Below are 16485 nucleotides of genomic sequence, written 5' to 3' on the forward strand. Positions count from 1 at the left end.
TTATTCTTATTTTATATTTTGCAAAGAACCAGCGTAGTTTACAGTAGATATCTGGTTTTGGTCTATGTATTTTGTCTGAGTTATAGGAGGGCTCTGCTGATTTTAAGGACCTTCTGCAATTATATAAGTCTGAGTCAAGTGTTTTTGACTGAACTCACGGGCCACCGGTTAAATAGCCCAAATTATTAAAAAGAGAGGACCTAAAACAGAACCTTGAAGAACACTACTAGTACAACTGAAGAAGTTAAACAAATGACTACTGACTGCATCTGAAGGAAAACAAATGCTAAAAAGGAGAGGACTTAAAGGGGTGCCGATGTAAATCACATCTCTGGACCCTAGTGTTCCATGTTTGTTAGCAAGGTTAAAATGTCACTGCAAGGATCTGCGAATGCGTTTACACTGGTCCAAGTTTCTCAATAAAATAGCAATCGAGTGTTTTTAGGAATTTACTGCAAAAAATGTCTCCAAAGTTTAACCTAAACTCGGTAGCCGGTATGGCGTCATTCCTGGGTCGGATTTTCCCCTCAGTTAAATAGCTCTGGCAGAGGGTGTGAATCAGGAAAATGTTTCCACAGAGGGTCTATAAGTTCAAAAAATAATACAAATAAAAGCAAAGAAAATCTGTGAAAGTTGCCAAGTGACGACTTCGAAAAAGAAACCTCAGGATTTGGGGAATATATTTTATATACAGAGGGAGCGGATTAAAATTCCTCTTGAAGTGTGTGCAAAACTGGCTCTAAGATTTGATGGAAATATTCTTGTTGGCCAGAACAGATGTTCATGACATTTCTTGGCAACAAGCACTAGTTTTTCTAATCAGACGACATTTCAGTATAATAGATGGAATATTTTACATAAACATGTTTCGACCATTGTCTGACAACTGTGACGCGTCACCGATTAGCTGTTTTTATAGGCAAAGCCAACCAGGTAGACCAGTCAGATCTACCTGGTTCCCACCTGCACATGAGAACATCCCACAGCACACAAACTATCAGTAGTGAGGACACTCTATGAATGGGCCAACATCATAACAGAGGGTGGAGAAACACATTAAGAAACTGACAATATCCAACCTGGAGCATCAAAAAAGGGGAACACCACCTTGTCCAAATCTCCCCAAACTCATCCCCATCGTTTGTGCTACATTTTTGCTGTTAGTTTTTAAAAATGTATTTAGCATTTTCTGGTTTTTATCGTACTAACGTGTGATTATTCATAACCAGCCCTCCAACCATGTCAAAATCTCCCCAATCCAGTCCCAATTGTTTGTGGTGGTATTAACGTTTTCTTATTATTCACATCCACAGTGATCATAATTTGTTAACTTAAAAACTGTACAATAGTTAGACCAAAACAATCTTGTAGCACAAATGATTGTGAAATGTTTGGGGAGATTTTGACATGGTTGGAGGGATAGTTATGAATAATACCACGTTTATAACAATGAAACCTTAATAACTTAAAAAACAAAATGGCACAAACAAAAATGTTTGCAGCACAAACGTTGCCCAAATGAAGGGGACAAGTTTGGGGAGATTTTGACATAGTTGGTGGTTAAGTTATAATTAATAATAATTAATGATTATGTTTTTAACATTACCTTAAAAATTATAACAGACAAAACATTTTTCTAGCACAAAGGATTGGTACTGGTTTGGGGAGGTTTTGACAAGGTAGGGGGGCATTTAAACCTCACACAAAAAGGGTGCGGGGAGGTCTGACAGGTCTACCTGGTTGGCCAGGCCTATAAGAACAGCTGAGAGGCAACACGTCACAGTGGTCAGGTGACCCTTCTGAGGAAGACTGCAAACAACAGTCGAAAACATGCCGAGGTAAAATTACTCCATCTGTTATATCGAAATCGTGTCGGACTAGAAGAAACTGAAAATGCTTTTTAGCATTCACACAATTAACAAGAAGACAAATAAGAGTTACGACTCACAGGTTTCAGCTCCTTCTAAATATTTTCTATGGGACTAATTAAGGCCACTGCATGATCTTGATGTTCTTGAGCCCCTTCTTTGTTGCCTTGGTGGTATGTTTTGTGTATTTAAACTTAACCATTTTGTGGGGGTTAGAATTCTCCCAAACACTAATCAAATAGATAAATTAGCCTTCTGTGATCTGTGATGTAAAATTTGTGTTACAGATATGTTGCCACTTTTGCACAACTATGTGACTGTGGACACGGATGTCTTCCTGTCCAATCCCAAGCATGTGGAGATCATCTACAGCATGTGCAAAAAGGTCATTATTCCCGTGGGAATTCAAGCTTTGCTGCTTAGTCCTGACTCATTGCCAACATTTTTTTCCAAATCTGTCCTACAGGTGCTGATTACAGATTCAGGTGAGGATGCAGAATGTCACGCTGCCAAACTATTGGAGGTGATCATCCTGCAGTGCAAAGGCAGGGGAATTGATCAGGTCAGAATCAGAGCCTGCTTTACAAATAATCATGTATACATCGCTAAACTGTGCTGAAAATGTCGGTTATCAAAATTTATTTTCTACTTTTTTACCGTTGTTTTATTCTTTCGGAAGGAGAAACAGGCTTATTGGGAGCCCACTACGCTGCTCCGTTATCACGGTCTATTTTATGGGAGCAAATCCTTAGATTACACAATTGCCTATCCATTTGATTATTATTTTTTTTACATACAAATTGATGGATAACTAATACAGTGTAGATACATTTTGTTGCATGATTACAATTAAAGTTTAAAACATATGCAATTTCAAGCAGTACATACATTTTTTCAGTCAAAATGGAAAGAATGAATACATTTTATAAGAAAGATTAAGTACTTTATTGACGCATTTTATTTTTAAGATTTTCGTAGGCCTTATAAATAATGTGGTGAGCCAGATCTGGCCCCCGGGCCTTGAATTTGCCACCTGTGTTTCAAACGTTCAAAGATATGATAAACTGAAGATGAAGGCTGCAGAAGCAAGGTAGCCGAAACTTTTCAGGTCCAAAACTTTACCTTACTGGCCTATATAAATCAACCATTTATAAAAATAAAAAAAAGTTCAAAGATACCATCTTGACCCTTGATGATGCTTGCAGCATTTTAGCGACTTGGCCATCATTTTTTCAATTTTTTGAGCTTGGTCAACATTTCACTATCCTTTACTGTAATGCACTGCCATCTTAAGAGTATGCCTCAGGATTCAGAGACTTAATGAAGTGAAAAAAGTTAACGAGTAAAAATGACCTTGTCCTTAGTGTAGCAATTGGTGACTATGCATTCTTCCGCCACTTGCGCTAGTGTTGCTAACTTGGCAACTTTTTCGTAAATCTAGCGACTTTCCAACCCCTCTTAGTGATTTTTCTTTTTCCTCAAAAGCAACTTTTTTGCATGATCTGGACTGATAAAAGCACGTATAACTATGTAGATAATGTTTTAACGAGCATTTGGTGCTTCCGTAAGTCAGGTTGACAGTAGCCTCACACCGCTTTGACCTTCTCTTCAGGATGCACCGTTTTGTGGGTGTTCTTATTTATGTGTTTTCACTTTGACTGTGGCTTCCCCCGTCACCCATGTTAGTTTTTAGCGCTTCTATATGGAGTCCCCTGACTAATATAAGGTAGAACTACGCATTACTTTGTATTTCAAAATGGCAACAGCATGCATGTCCATGTATGAGCCAGTCTGCCCCACAACAACAGGATAGAGATTTTATTGACTTCAGTGCGGACTGCAATGGCGGCCTCGCGCAAAGCACTTTGGGCAATCCTCTACCATATATAGATAATCCGCTGATGTCACACCTGGGGCTATTTATTAACAGCTCGTCTGGAGGATGTACTGTTACACCCGATGTGACCCTGTGTCCTACATTGGGATTCACAGCTAAACTCCTAATTACATCACGTTGTCTAAGGAACGGGAATGTAAATTGTTGGATGAGGAATTTAATGTAACAAAATATGTAACTGTAAATACAAATAATACAATCAGTCGTCAATCAAAATCATATTTTGCATAGCAGAGCAATGTATGACATACACACATCAACACTAATTCAAATTAGACCATCTTGTGTTATACTTTAAATTAAATGTACTTGTTTAAACTGTCATAATAATCACAAATACAGAATCTAACACTCATGTACAAAATAAACTTACTTATATTCCCACTCAAAGGGTTTGGAAACAATAGTTTGGATAGACAATCCTGCTCAACCAGCTCTGGACACAGCACAATGGAGCACTTCCCAATATGTCACTTCCTGTTGCTGCTTATTGACTGAACACTAACAAATGTCAATACTATGACCCCAATTAGCATTTTCTTTCTCATCGATGTACACTCAGCACCCCATCTTGACAGAAAAAAAACAGAAATGTAGAAATGTTTGCAAAATTATTAAAAAAATACAAACTTAAACATCAAGTGGTCATATTTAGAGCACTAGAAGCAATAGAAGCATATTTTTAAGTTAGTACAGTCATGAGTCTTCTTGGGAATGATGCAACAAGTTTTACACACCTGGATTTGGGGATCATCTGCCATTCTTCCATGCAGATCCTCTCCAGTTCTGTCAGGTTGGATGATAAATATTGGTGGACAGACATTTTCAGGTCTTTCCAGAGATGCTTAGTTGGGATTAGGTCAGGGCTCTGGCTGGGTCTGTCAGAAATGGTCACAGAGTTGTTCTGAAGCCATTCCTTTGTTATTTTAGCCGTGTGCTTAGGGTCATTGTCTTGTTGGAAGGTGAACCTTCGGCCCAGTCTGAGGTCATGAGGTGTTTTGATTGGGTCATATAAGTGAATGTTGCGCTGTGTGCACGTCAAAGCAAACTGACGGCGCTGACCTGGCCCATAGGCCGTAGTTTGAACACCCCTGTTTTAGATGATAAATCATGCCTCTCACCTGGATAGTAGAAGGATGTGGCCATAAACCGAGAAAATTGTCAACTTTGACATTCAACTTAGACCTAGAGATTGCGAGAAAGACACAAATTAAACGCTCGTTGGCGGCCAGCTTTTATTTTGTTGATGAATTTTTCATCCAAACGGAAAAATACAAACATTCAGTTGGCATCCTAGTGAGAGCAGACATTGTAAAGTAAGTGATTTTTTTTATAATGTTTGTACTTTGTGGTTTGTATTTCTTGTTTAGCACTTAGCCATACTGCTACATGATGCCTGTTTCACTAAAGCTGGACCTGTTTAGCTCAGTCCAGAGGTGTGGACTCGAGTCACATGACTTGGACTCGAGTCAGACTCGAGTCATGAATTTGATGACTTTCGACTCGACTTGACAAAATGTAAAAAGACTTGCAACTCGACTTAGACTTTAACATCAATGACTTGTGACTTCACTTGGACTTGAGCCTTTTGAATTGACATGACTTGACATGACTTGCTACTTTCCCCAAAACCCAAAGATGAAAAAGTTATTCGGGAGCGCTCCGTATTTTTCATTGTGTACTTGTCTATCAGCGTTGCGTGTGTCAGCTGGTGTGGTCTCAGTACAACAGCCAATCAAATTAGATCTACTTTGTTTTCATCACACAGCATTCATCCAATCAAATTGCAGGACAACCAACGAAGAAGACATGTCCAAACCACACGCCAGTGAACAAAAAATGATACCTAAAATAATTTTGTTTGGGTATAAAAATTACGAGGTGGTCAACACAAAACGGTTTGCAGTATGCAACACATGCGGTTCGAAAATTACTGATGGAGAGGCAACAACTTCCAACTTCGTCCGGCATTTGAAGTTGCACAAAGAACGGTAAATTTTGAATGTAAGATAACGTTTATTGGCTAAGTAACGTGACTTTTATTTGCTGTGTAGTTAAATCAGTGAGGCTGTAAACTCACTGCTAACGTTATAACGTTATTGCAAACACGGGAATCTGTTGCAGTTCACTACCTTATTCATACTTTTTGTTCAGTGATTTTTTTCAAGCAGGGTTACGTTAGTCAATATATCACACGTAACGTTAGACGGCGGTCAGCAGCACCGCGTATTTTAGCCACCTAAAAAAAGACAAAAATAGTAAATTAAAGGTCAGTTAAAATGTATACTATATTATGAATATGTGTACCGTTTTAGCTAGCTTTCTGACATACTGTTGGTTGTTTACCTCAGTGGTCCCCAACCACCGGGCCGCGGCCCGGTACTGGTCCGTGGATCGATTGGTATCGGGCCGCACAAAAAAAAATTTTTTTCTTTCTTTTTTTTATTAAATCAACATAAAAAACACAAGATACACTTACAAGTAGTGCACCAACCCAAAACAACTCTCTCCCCCCTTTTGTTCTGGGCATTGAACATGAAGACTCTTCCTTCACTGTTCCGAGTGGCCATGAGAGTCTTGGCAGTGCCTGCCTCCAGTGCTCCAGTGGAGCGAGTTTTCAGCCATGGTGGCATCATACTACGCCCCCATCGTGCACAAATGACTGACAGACTCTTGGCTAATTTGGTCTTTTGCAAATGCAATGCAGCATAGGGCCCTGACATAAAAAGTACAACTTTTTTATTATGTTCACGTATATGTCATGTTTTTTCAATGTTAACACTTTTGTACAAATAAGTACATTTGCACTTTATTTTTGAATGTGTTTGTTCTGTAAAGGAATGAGTTAATGTTTAAAATGACTGGTTAATAGTGATATTATAAAGTGCAATGTCAGCACAATTTTCTTTCCTGCAATTTAAAATTCACTTGTTTTAATAAATAAATACAGCGTTTGAAAAGCATACACAATCTGTGTTAATATATTAGTCTGTGGTTAAAAGGACTTGAAAGGACTCGAAACTCAAAATGCAGGACTTAGGACTTGACTTGAGACTTTCCAGTCTTGACTTTGGACTTGACTCGGGGCTTGCCTGTCTTGACTCGGGACTTGACTCGGACTTGAGGGCAAAGACTTGAGACTTACTTGTGACTTGCAAAACAATGACTTGGTCCCACCTCTAGCTCAGTCTCTATATATTCAGGCTAAAAAATATAAGGTTCATCATTTGTCCCAAAGTAGTCTTTGATGGCTTGCATAAGGATTGTGAATGTCAGGCAAAATTCCTAAAAACATGCAGTTCCCTTTTAAAATGGGGTTACGCGTGCTATCATTTTTGTCCAAGCCTTTTTTTATTCTTTTAGACCATAAATGTTTTTTTACTTTTGTCACCGTCAAGCTATTTCTGTGACCAATAATTTTGTCCACCTGTGTATTTAAAAAAGTAAGTTTACACAGATGTTTCTATCTCTCAACTATAGTGCATTCCTCTGTTTTTGGAGGCAGTCCTGGAGCGTTTGATGCGAGGCGTCAAATCCAACGAGCTAAGAATCATGTGCTTGGAGGTGGCTATTGCTGCTCTTTACTACAACCCTGCGCTGCTCATGCACACTTTGGACAACACACACTTCCCCCAAAACTCGCAGCCCATCACCGCCCACTTCATCAACCAGTGGATGAATGACACAGAATTCTTCATCGGGTGAGACATAGACAGTTTTTATCTGATTACCGTTATTAAACCACTTCTTTTCTTTTATGATATGACAAATATACATTTCTTTAAAAAAATTGCTTTGGTTTGAACAAATAAAATGCTTCAAGTAAAATAAATGCAAGTCGACCTTTAAAAACTATCTTAAATTACTACATCAGATCACCAGGCATTACTAAATCAATACAATGAAGATGTTTAAGGTGTTGTTGGGTCCTTTGAAAGGCACTATATACTGTAAATGCACGTTATTATAACATGATATTCATTCATTTATTTTTTTACTGTTTCTCCTGTTCAGGGTCACAGTGACACGGTGTCACGGGTGAGCTCTGCCAACAGACTTTTCTCTGCTCCTATAACATGTGGAGCAATTGCATAAGTTAAACCATAAGCATAAGTTCTTAACCTTTTTGACCTTGGGGCCTAACCTTTTCACTACAGAGGGGCCCAGGGCCTATATTCAAATGATAACACTGAATTTGTAAAGTTACTCTTGATTTTATTCATAGTCAATAATCACTATTGACAATGAATATTATTTGTAATCAATGTATGTGGAACTCGCTATGTATTATTCTAACTGATCTTTCTTTTTTGTAACAAGCTAAGTGAGTAAGTGTACTTTTGTAGTTATTTCCCCATATTTCTGTACAATAACTCAGATATGTTAACACTGGCGAGCAGTAGAGAATATGGAGTGATTTTGGTACAAAACATCCATCCATTTTCTACCGCTTGTCCCTTTCGGGGTCACTGGAGCCTATCCCAGCTGCATTCGAGCGGTAGGTGGGGTACACCCTGGACAAGTCGCCACCTCATCACAGGGCCAACACAGATAGACAACATTCACCCTCACATTCACACACTAGGGACAATTTAGTGTTGCCAATGAACCTATCCCCAGGTGCATGTCACATATTTTGCTTTATTCATTATTGACGTATTTCTTGCCACTTTATGTTGTATATTTTTGTGAGATTTCTAATTAACTTTTTCATCAATAATTACACCCAAATTAGTTTTCTTTTACTCTTTCACTGTCTTGTCTATTTGTATTTGTGTTTGACTTTCTCTTCTAGCGATACTTTTTTTGCATTATTTTAGTTTTACTGAGATTCAAAGATAGTCTGTTTTTGTCAAACCATCTCTTTAATTTATCAATTTATTCTGTTATTATTTGTAATAGCTTTTGTGTATTTTCTCCTGAACGAAACACAGACATTGTGTCATTTGTTTATCTCACACAAGAGGCTGTAATCAGTGGCCCTCCAGTGTTGATGGTGAAACTTAACTTACCATTCTTGTTTTTTTTCATGGTTGTTAGGGAAGGTGATGTAAAAGCACAACAGGGCATTTTCACATGTTGAAAAACTAAAGAAGAAGAGCCCCAAACACATTGCATCAGCTCAAAGTTGGTAGCAGTCATGGCACCCTGTAGTCACGTGAGTGCCTTTGGACAAATCATTGAGATTGCCTGAAAGCGAGTTGGGCATACTCTGGTTTGAGGTTCTCATTACTGCCACAAGTGGTGGAAAAGTGTATTACAGTTGAGTACCTCAGTACGGGATTCAGACATTGAGGCTTCACCACATTTTTTTTAAACTTTTTTTAAAGTATATTCTGCATTCTTTGGTCCTAAATGAATCATTTTCAAGAATAAACATGGCTAAATAAACTAAACATATCAATACTACAGACCAAACCAATTAAACCGCGCTCTTTAGTATTGTAGCTTCTGATTGGCTCAGCCTCTGCAAGCATTAGTATATTTGATTTAAAGGGTGTAAAGGTGACTAATTAGTGTTATTTCATGTCTAGAAGGCTCTCATAATTCTGAAAAATGTATTTAAAATATTGTTTACAGGTTTTTAAGCTCTAGCTATGGTATTATATTATATTTATAATTAGTGATTCCTGGGGAGAGGGAAGTCTGGGCTTCCCTGCTTAGGCTGCTGTCCCCGCGACCCGACCTCGGATAAGCGGAAGAAGATGGATGGATGGATGGATGGATTCCTACTTCATGGAAGTTAATTTATCGCTGTCATGTCCGGAACCAATTAACAGTGATTAAATGATGGGTGACTGGCGGAGCAATTGCAATACATTCAAATATTATGTTTTTTTACAAGAGTGCATATACAACAAATATATATAAAACAAAGCACTTTAAAAAAGTTGTTAGGAGCTTTCTGTGTAAGTGGATGAGAAAGCCATTGTCTTGTACCAGGATGAGTTCACACAGGTCATTTTAGTTCAAACTAAAAAAAAGATTTTTGTTAAAAAGGTAAACATCATTGATTGTAGTCAATATGCACTGTGCATAAATCAGTTTCTGTATTATTGATACATTTTTATGTGCTTATCATTCCCTTGGGATGCACTCACCAGACTCCATGACCGTAAGATGTGCATCATCGGCCTGACTGTGCTGATGGAGCTTCCGAGCCGACCGGCGGCGCTGGAAGGAGTCGCCAATCAGATTATTCCTTCTATATTGCTGCTCTTCTTGGGCCTCAAACACCTTTACACCTCTCGTCACGTTAATAAACCAGACCAGCTGGCACACAACAGGACTTTGGCTGAAGAGAAAAATGGTGAGAAGAACGAAAACACAAATAATTCTGAGAATGGCAAAATTGCATTAGTGAGTTTTAATGTTGTGTGTGTGTGTGTGTGTGTGTAGAGGAGATCCCCAGTGATGAAGATGAGGCGAATGAGAGCAGCAACACGATGCAGCAACAGTCCAGTACGCCAATGGGCCTGGAAGATGGGAATAATGACGAAGACTATTGGGACGATGACGATGATGATGATTCCTTTGAGGGAACACCTCTAGAAGAGTACAGCACGCCTATTGATTACGACAACGGAGAAGATGAATATCAGTTCTTTGCGTCTGCGCTGCTCAGTAAGTCAACATTTTTTCTGGTGAAACCTCAATATGAGCTGAGAAAAACAGAATTGCACTGAAGTTCAGTCCAATAAGGATTTTCTCCAAGATACTACACTTTTACCCAGTACTAGTACCGGTATATGAGAATACACACGTTGTGTAACATTGCACTATACTATTGACTGTTTCAGGGGTCCAGAGTAATGATGCCACTTGGTACCAGTGTTTGACAGCCCCCCTTAGTGATGACCAGAAGGCACAGCTGCAGGAGATCTACAACATCTCACAACAGAGGAGGAGCAATGCGGCCAAAGGCCAGTGGTAAGGAGCAAGGCGAGGGTGTTAGTGATCATCAGTTACCAATGCTCTGATTAGTCATCGTGATGGACTGCAGCTTGTAGTTTCTGTTTAGCAGCAATTAAACAAAATGGATTGGCCATTCTCACAATGTTTTTTCTTAGCGTCTCTTATATTAGCATGCTAACATTTTATGCTAGCCTTTTTGCAACTTTCTATGCATACTCCAACAAATAGTGCATTTTGGTAATTAATTTACCCAGTTAGGTGCTAGCTTTATAACGTTAGCATGCTAGTATGCTCACATTAGCAAGCTAACTTTTTCTACTAATTGTACACTTTTTTCTCTAATTCCGCAGCCGTACATTTTTGAGCCATATGACTTGGTATGTGACACATGCTAACTGCTAGCATGTTAATGTTAGCATGCTAACATTAAAGTGCAATTTTTTTTGTTGTTGCTAATTTGACCCTTTTTTTCTCCAATTTCACAACCATTCACCTTAGAGTCATATAACTTGGAACGTGACACATGCTAACTGCTAGCATGCCAACATTAACATGCTAAATTTTTTAGATAATTTTGCAACCGTATAACCCAGAGTCATATGACTTGGTTCGCTAATTGTACTTTTTTCTCTAAATCCACAGCTGTACACCTTAGTCATATAACTTAGTATGTAAAACATGCTAACTGTTGGCATGTTAACGTTAACATGCTAATGTTAAAATGCTAACTTTTTGAGCTAATTCCACTGCCATAACCCTAACAGTCACATAACTTGGTATGTAAAACATGCTACCTGTTAACATGCTAATATTTACCTGCTAACCTTTTCAGCTAATTTCACACTTTTTTCTATTATTCAACTGCCATACACCTTACAGTAACTTGGTATGAGACACATGCTATATGTTAACGTGCTAACTTTAGCATGCTAACTATGGCATGTTAACCTTTTTAGCTAATTTTACACTTTTTTTCTCTAATTCCACAGCCATACACATTACAGTCATACAACTTGATAGCATGCCAAGGTTAGCTTTTTAGCATGCTAACATTAGCATGCTTTCTTTTTGAGCTAGTTTTGCAACCGTTTACCCCAGCGTCATATAACTTGGTATGCAACACTTGGTAACTTTTAGCATGCTACCGATAGCATGCTAGAATTGCGATGCTGACAGTTTCCCCTATTTTTACACTTTTTTCTCTACTTCTGCAGCCATACACCTTAGAACCAAATAACTACGTGTGTGAAACATGCTAACTGTATGCCAATGTTAGCAAATATGCTAAGTGTTAGCATTTTAATGTTAGCATGCTAACGTTTTAGGCTAGCTCTGTAGCTCATTTTGTACGTTTACACCTAAAACTCACAGATTTGTACACTCGATTCGGAGACTCGGCACCATCTTAAAAGTATGGCGGCTTCCGGCGACCCCCGTCCAGAGGTCCAGGGCACAGATAGCAGGCCCATCAAAATGTCCGCGGGAATTTCTAGTATTATTATTATTATTATTTAAATATGATTAAAAATGTTATGTTTCTCTTTATTACTGATGTAGGATAATCATCTGTAGATAATGGTATTATTATTATAATATTATTATTTAAATATGATTATAAATGTTATGTTTCCCTTTATTGCTAAAGTACGATAATCAGCATCCTAGGGTCACGCTGCAAGCAACGCTCACCAAACCTCGACAAAGGGACAAGCTTCAGTCTGAGAGCCAGTTGTCCGCCTGCCGCTAGTTTTTGACTGCATTCAATAGCGTTACATTCTTTCTGGACGGCAAAAAGTGCCTTTTGAAAAATGCACACAAAAAATATTTGGTTTTGTGCTGCTTGTGAGTGTAAAAAGTGTCATGTGAGCAATGTGACATGTTTCTAGTTTGTAGTAGCCAGGTCTCCACGGCTTTTAAAATGACTTTTTGGGATCTTTAGGAGACCCTGGTCTGAAGACCAAAGTTTAGGGCCACAAGAAATCAGTGATATAATTAAGGGCCCCACCCTGCAGCGCACGGAACGCCACTGACCACTGTCTGAGAGACACAGGTGTTACCCCGGGTGAAGAGTCAGTTCAGCTAGAACTAACCAATGCCTGGCTGGAAAGTTCCTGCACACATTGCGTTTGTCGTAGAATAACACATAAGTCACATTTGCCCCAGAGACTATGCCAGAAGTGCACAGGCAATCTACTGAGGTTAAGTTATGACGTGACAAATCATTAGAGACAACAATCTTAGTGTCATCGGTGTCAGCGAGACGTGGTTAAACCCAGATGAATGTTTTCCACTTAACAAGGTATCTCCTACGAGTTCATATGTCGCTCATAGAATGTATTCATAGAATGACAATTTTCCACCAATCCGAGGCCTCTCAGCTGTAAAGGAAACATGACCGATGATAAATGACAAATAATGCAGATTAAGTTGCCAATTGTTCAAATGTTGGTTCCAAACGTGTGAGGGTGCATGGTGTGTTGAATAAAGACATAGTTGGAAAATTGTCAAAGTTTATCTGTTGTAAAAAAAATACGTCTTTAAAGTGAGCTTAATAATGACGCCAAGACCCGGGATAACTGATCAGTTAAAAGCATTGGCTTCCATAAAGGGTTATTGGGTTCCATTCCCAGTCAGGTCGTTAGGTAACTTAAAAATCTCCCAAGTTTTGTTTCACCTCCATCGTAGTTCATCAAGACTGGTCCTCAGTTACATTTGTCTTTGGGGCCCGGAATATTCCCTCAAGAAGACCAAGGGTAGATCAGTGGTTCACACTTGGCCACCAACTAGGGGTACTGGGTTCGAATCATGGTCTGGTAGCTAGGTTACTTACAGAGCTCCAATGTTTTGTTTCACCTATGTCGTAGTTTAACTGAGACAGGGCTCCTCAATTATATTTGTCATTGGAGCCAGGTATATTCTCTTAAGAGATACTGTGTTTTACCTCTATCATAGTTTACTGATTGCATTTGTATGTGAGCAAAAAATGGCTAAATGTGTTGAATGGGTTATACTTGTATAGCGCTTTTCTACCTTTAAGGTACTCAAAGCGCTTTGACACTATTTCCACATTCACCCATTCACACACTGATGGTGGGAGCTGCCATGCAAGGCGCTAACCAGGACCCATCAAGAGCAAGGGTGACGTGTCTTGCTCAAGGACACAACGGACGTGACTAGGATGGTAGAATGTGGGGATTGAACCAGGAACCCTCAGGTTGCTGGCACGGCCACTCTCCCAACTGTGCCACGCTGTCCGCTAAGACTGCTTTCTCTCACTCAGTACTACTGGGTTCAAATCCATAACTTGAAAGATCTAGTTTTTGTTTCACCTCTATCATAGTTTAATGATTGCATTTGTAAATGAGCAAAAATCAAGCTATGATGGGACCCAGGATAGCTCAATGGTCAAGACTGTGGGCTCCCAATACAGGTGTACTGGTTTTAAATCCCAATTTGTTTGATATGTAACATAGGTTCAAAATGTTGTTTCACCTCAATCTTAGTTTACAATGACAAGTGTCACGATTACATTAGTGAATGAGCCAGACTCCACTTACAACAAGACCGAGGATAGCTCAATGCAGGGTATCCGCGGGGTCTGAAAAAGTCTAAAAAAGTTTTAAATCAAATAATTTGAATTTAAGACCTTAATTTTTTTTTTATTCTCCAAAAATCTCATAAAAGATCTTAAATACGATTTTGAAAGGTTTTAAAAATCTATTGACGTTACTTTTATTTAAAATGCATATTTAACATGCATAAAGTGCTGTCTCGCTTTGAAATGTTTCGATTTTTGAGGACGCTAACGTAACTACACAGCGGAACTAACTGTGCTGCCCTGTCAGAATTTATCGAACACCACCAGCTATTGCAGTGCACGCACAGCTGTGTGTTGACAGCTTAGTTAGCATAGCAGCGGAGAAAACTTAACAAAGCTCAATGGTCAACACTGTGGGCTCCCAATACAGGAGTACTGTGTTTGAATCCCAATTGGTTTGATATGTAACTTATGTTCAAAATTTTGTACCACCTCAATTGTAGTTTACTGTGACAGATGTCACGATTACATTAGTGAATGAGGCAGAATACACTTACAAGAAGACTCGGGATAGCTCAATGGTTAAGACTGCTGCCTCTCAGACAGTAAAACTGGGTTCAAATCCATAACTTGGAATTACCAGTTTTTTGCTTCACCTATCATAGTTTAATGATTGCATTTGTATATGAGCAAAAATCATTTGCTGATGGGACTCAGGATAGCTCAATTGTTAAGACTGCTGCCTTTCACTCTGTACTAGTGGGTTCAAATCCATAACTTGGAAGATTTTGTTTTTTGTTTCGCCTCGATCATAGATCACTGATAACATTGGTATATGAGCGAAAATCAAGCCTTAATGGGACCCAGGATAGCTCAAAGGTCAACACTGTGGGCTTCTAGTACAGAGGTACTGAGTTCAAACCCCATACAGGGACTCAGACATTTGGCGTCAAAACGACATACATTGTGGGGTGTTTCTTCTCCCTCACATAGAGTAATGTTATGTGCTACTTGTTTGAGTAACATAGTTGAAAAATTAAGTAAACACTAAATATAATAATAATAAAAAATAAATTGTCAAATAGTCAATGATGACACCTCAGGGGTTACCTGTGAGTGTGAGTGAGAGAATGAGTGTGTGTGAGTGAGTGTAATTCCTGAGGTGGGTGGGAATAAGAATATAAAATTAATAATAAAGAGCATTGACCAATGAGCTCTCCTGGGTACAATTAAATAAAATAGTTCAATTGGATAAAAAAAAAAGTTTATTAAATAATTATTTTAATATTACATGGGAGAGGTGACACAGTCACAATATATGTCACCTTGAAGCCTCAAGCCAGTTTTGTAAATTACATGTCAACCCGTCCGGGATTCGAATCCAGCACCCTTCAATCTGAGTCGACAGTCTTAACCACTAAGCTATCCTGGGTCTTGTGGAGATACGATTTTTTTTCATACACAAATGTAATCGAGGTAAATCTAACCTATAAAAAGTACCAAATTTGGTACCTATCCCTAAATGCAACATAGTATGTTGTTCAAAATAAACTATGCCTTCACTGTGCTGTGCTGAGAAAGATAAATGATCAGCTGCTATCAATCAGTTAGAGTTCTATGAATATTTTAGAGGATGTATGGAACATTTTGACTGTCGATTAGAGAAAATTAAAAATAATTACACATTTCTTGTTATCTAATACTGGGAAAAGAACAGTTCTAAAACATCATTAAATATGAACATGTAACCAATATGAATAACATCCATGTGTATGTGTGTGCTTTTTTGAAAATGTTTTAGAGCTGCAGCACTGTAAGTTCCTCAGAATTAGGAAGCTGGTCTGACTGATCAATCTGATTGCATCCGAATTTGACCTTTGACCCATGGGACGTCATCTGGGATGTGGTGCGATCACTGCTGGAACATCCACAAGGACAGACTGTGCGTGGCTGCGTATTCATTTTTGTTGTAATATACTGTATGTTATTCTAACATTTCAAAAAATGTAATTTCACAGTGCAGTTCATTAACTGTGTGAGTGTTCTTCAAGAATGAAACTTGTGCGATGAATAACGTGTTTGCATGATCTGTATTATAATAATCTGTCATCGTTGCTGTAGCAAAGCATTTCTTGTCATCTCATGAAGTTTGTAAACGACACACTGGCATACTGTAATCAAATCAAAGCAGTGTTTTGACTTTGTAGCTGTGCCTGGAATATTTTCTTTTGTTTACTGAAAATGATAAAAGTTGCTCTAAGATTTCA

The 16485-nt window shown here is 38.6% G+C and overlaps 1 protein-coding gene across 2 annotated transcripts in view; it reads left to right on the forward strand.

Moving 5' to 3' along the window:
- Window positions 1-16485, forward strand: part of ipo8 (importin 8) — a 42448-nt gene extending 25963 nt beyond the window's left edge. For both annotated transcript variants that reach the window (XM_061960631.2, XM_061960632.2), the window contains exons 19-25: window positions 2156-2253; window positions 2335-2430; window positions 7246-7466; window positions 9870-10075; window positions 10165-10389; window positions 10566-10695; window positions 16020-16485. In XM_061960631.2, coding sequence (XP_061816615.1) covers window positions 2156-2253; window positions 2335-2430; window positions 7246-7466; window positions 9870-10075; window positions 10165-10389; window positions 10566-10695; window position 16020 — 977 coding nt within the window. In that variant the 3' untranslated portion in view covers window positions 16021-16485. The remainder of the gene's footprint in view (window positions 1-2155; window positions 2254-2334; window positions 2431-7245; window positions 7467-9869; window positions 10076-10164; window positions 10390-10565; window positions 10696-16019) is intronic.

Source organism: Nerophis lumbriciformis, linkage group LG05 (assembly GCF_033978685.3).
Source record: "Nerophis lumbriciformis linkage group LG05, RoL_Nlum_v2.1, whole genome shotgun sequence".
NCBI classification, from domain to species: Eukaryota; Metazoa; Chordata; class Actinopteri; order Syngnathiformes; family Syngnathidae; genus Nerophis; species Nerophis lumbriciformis.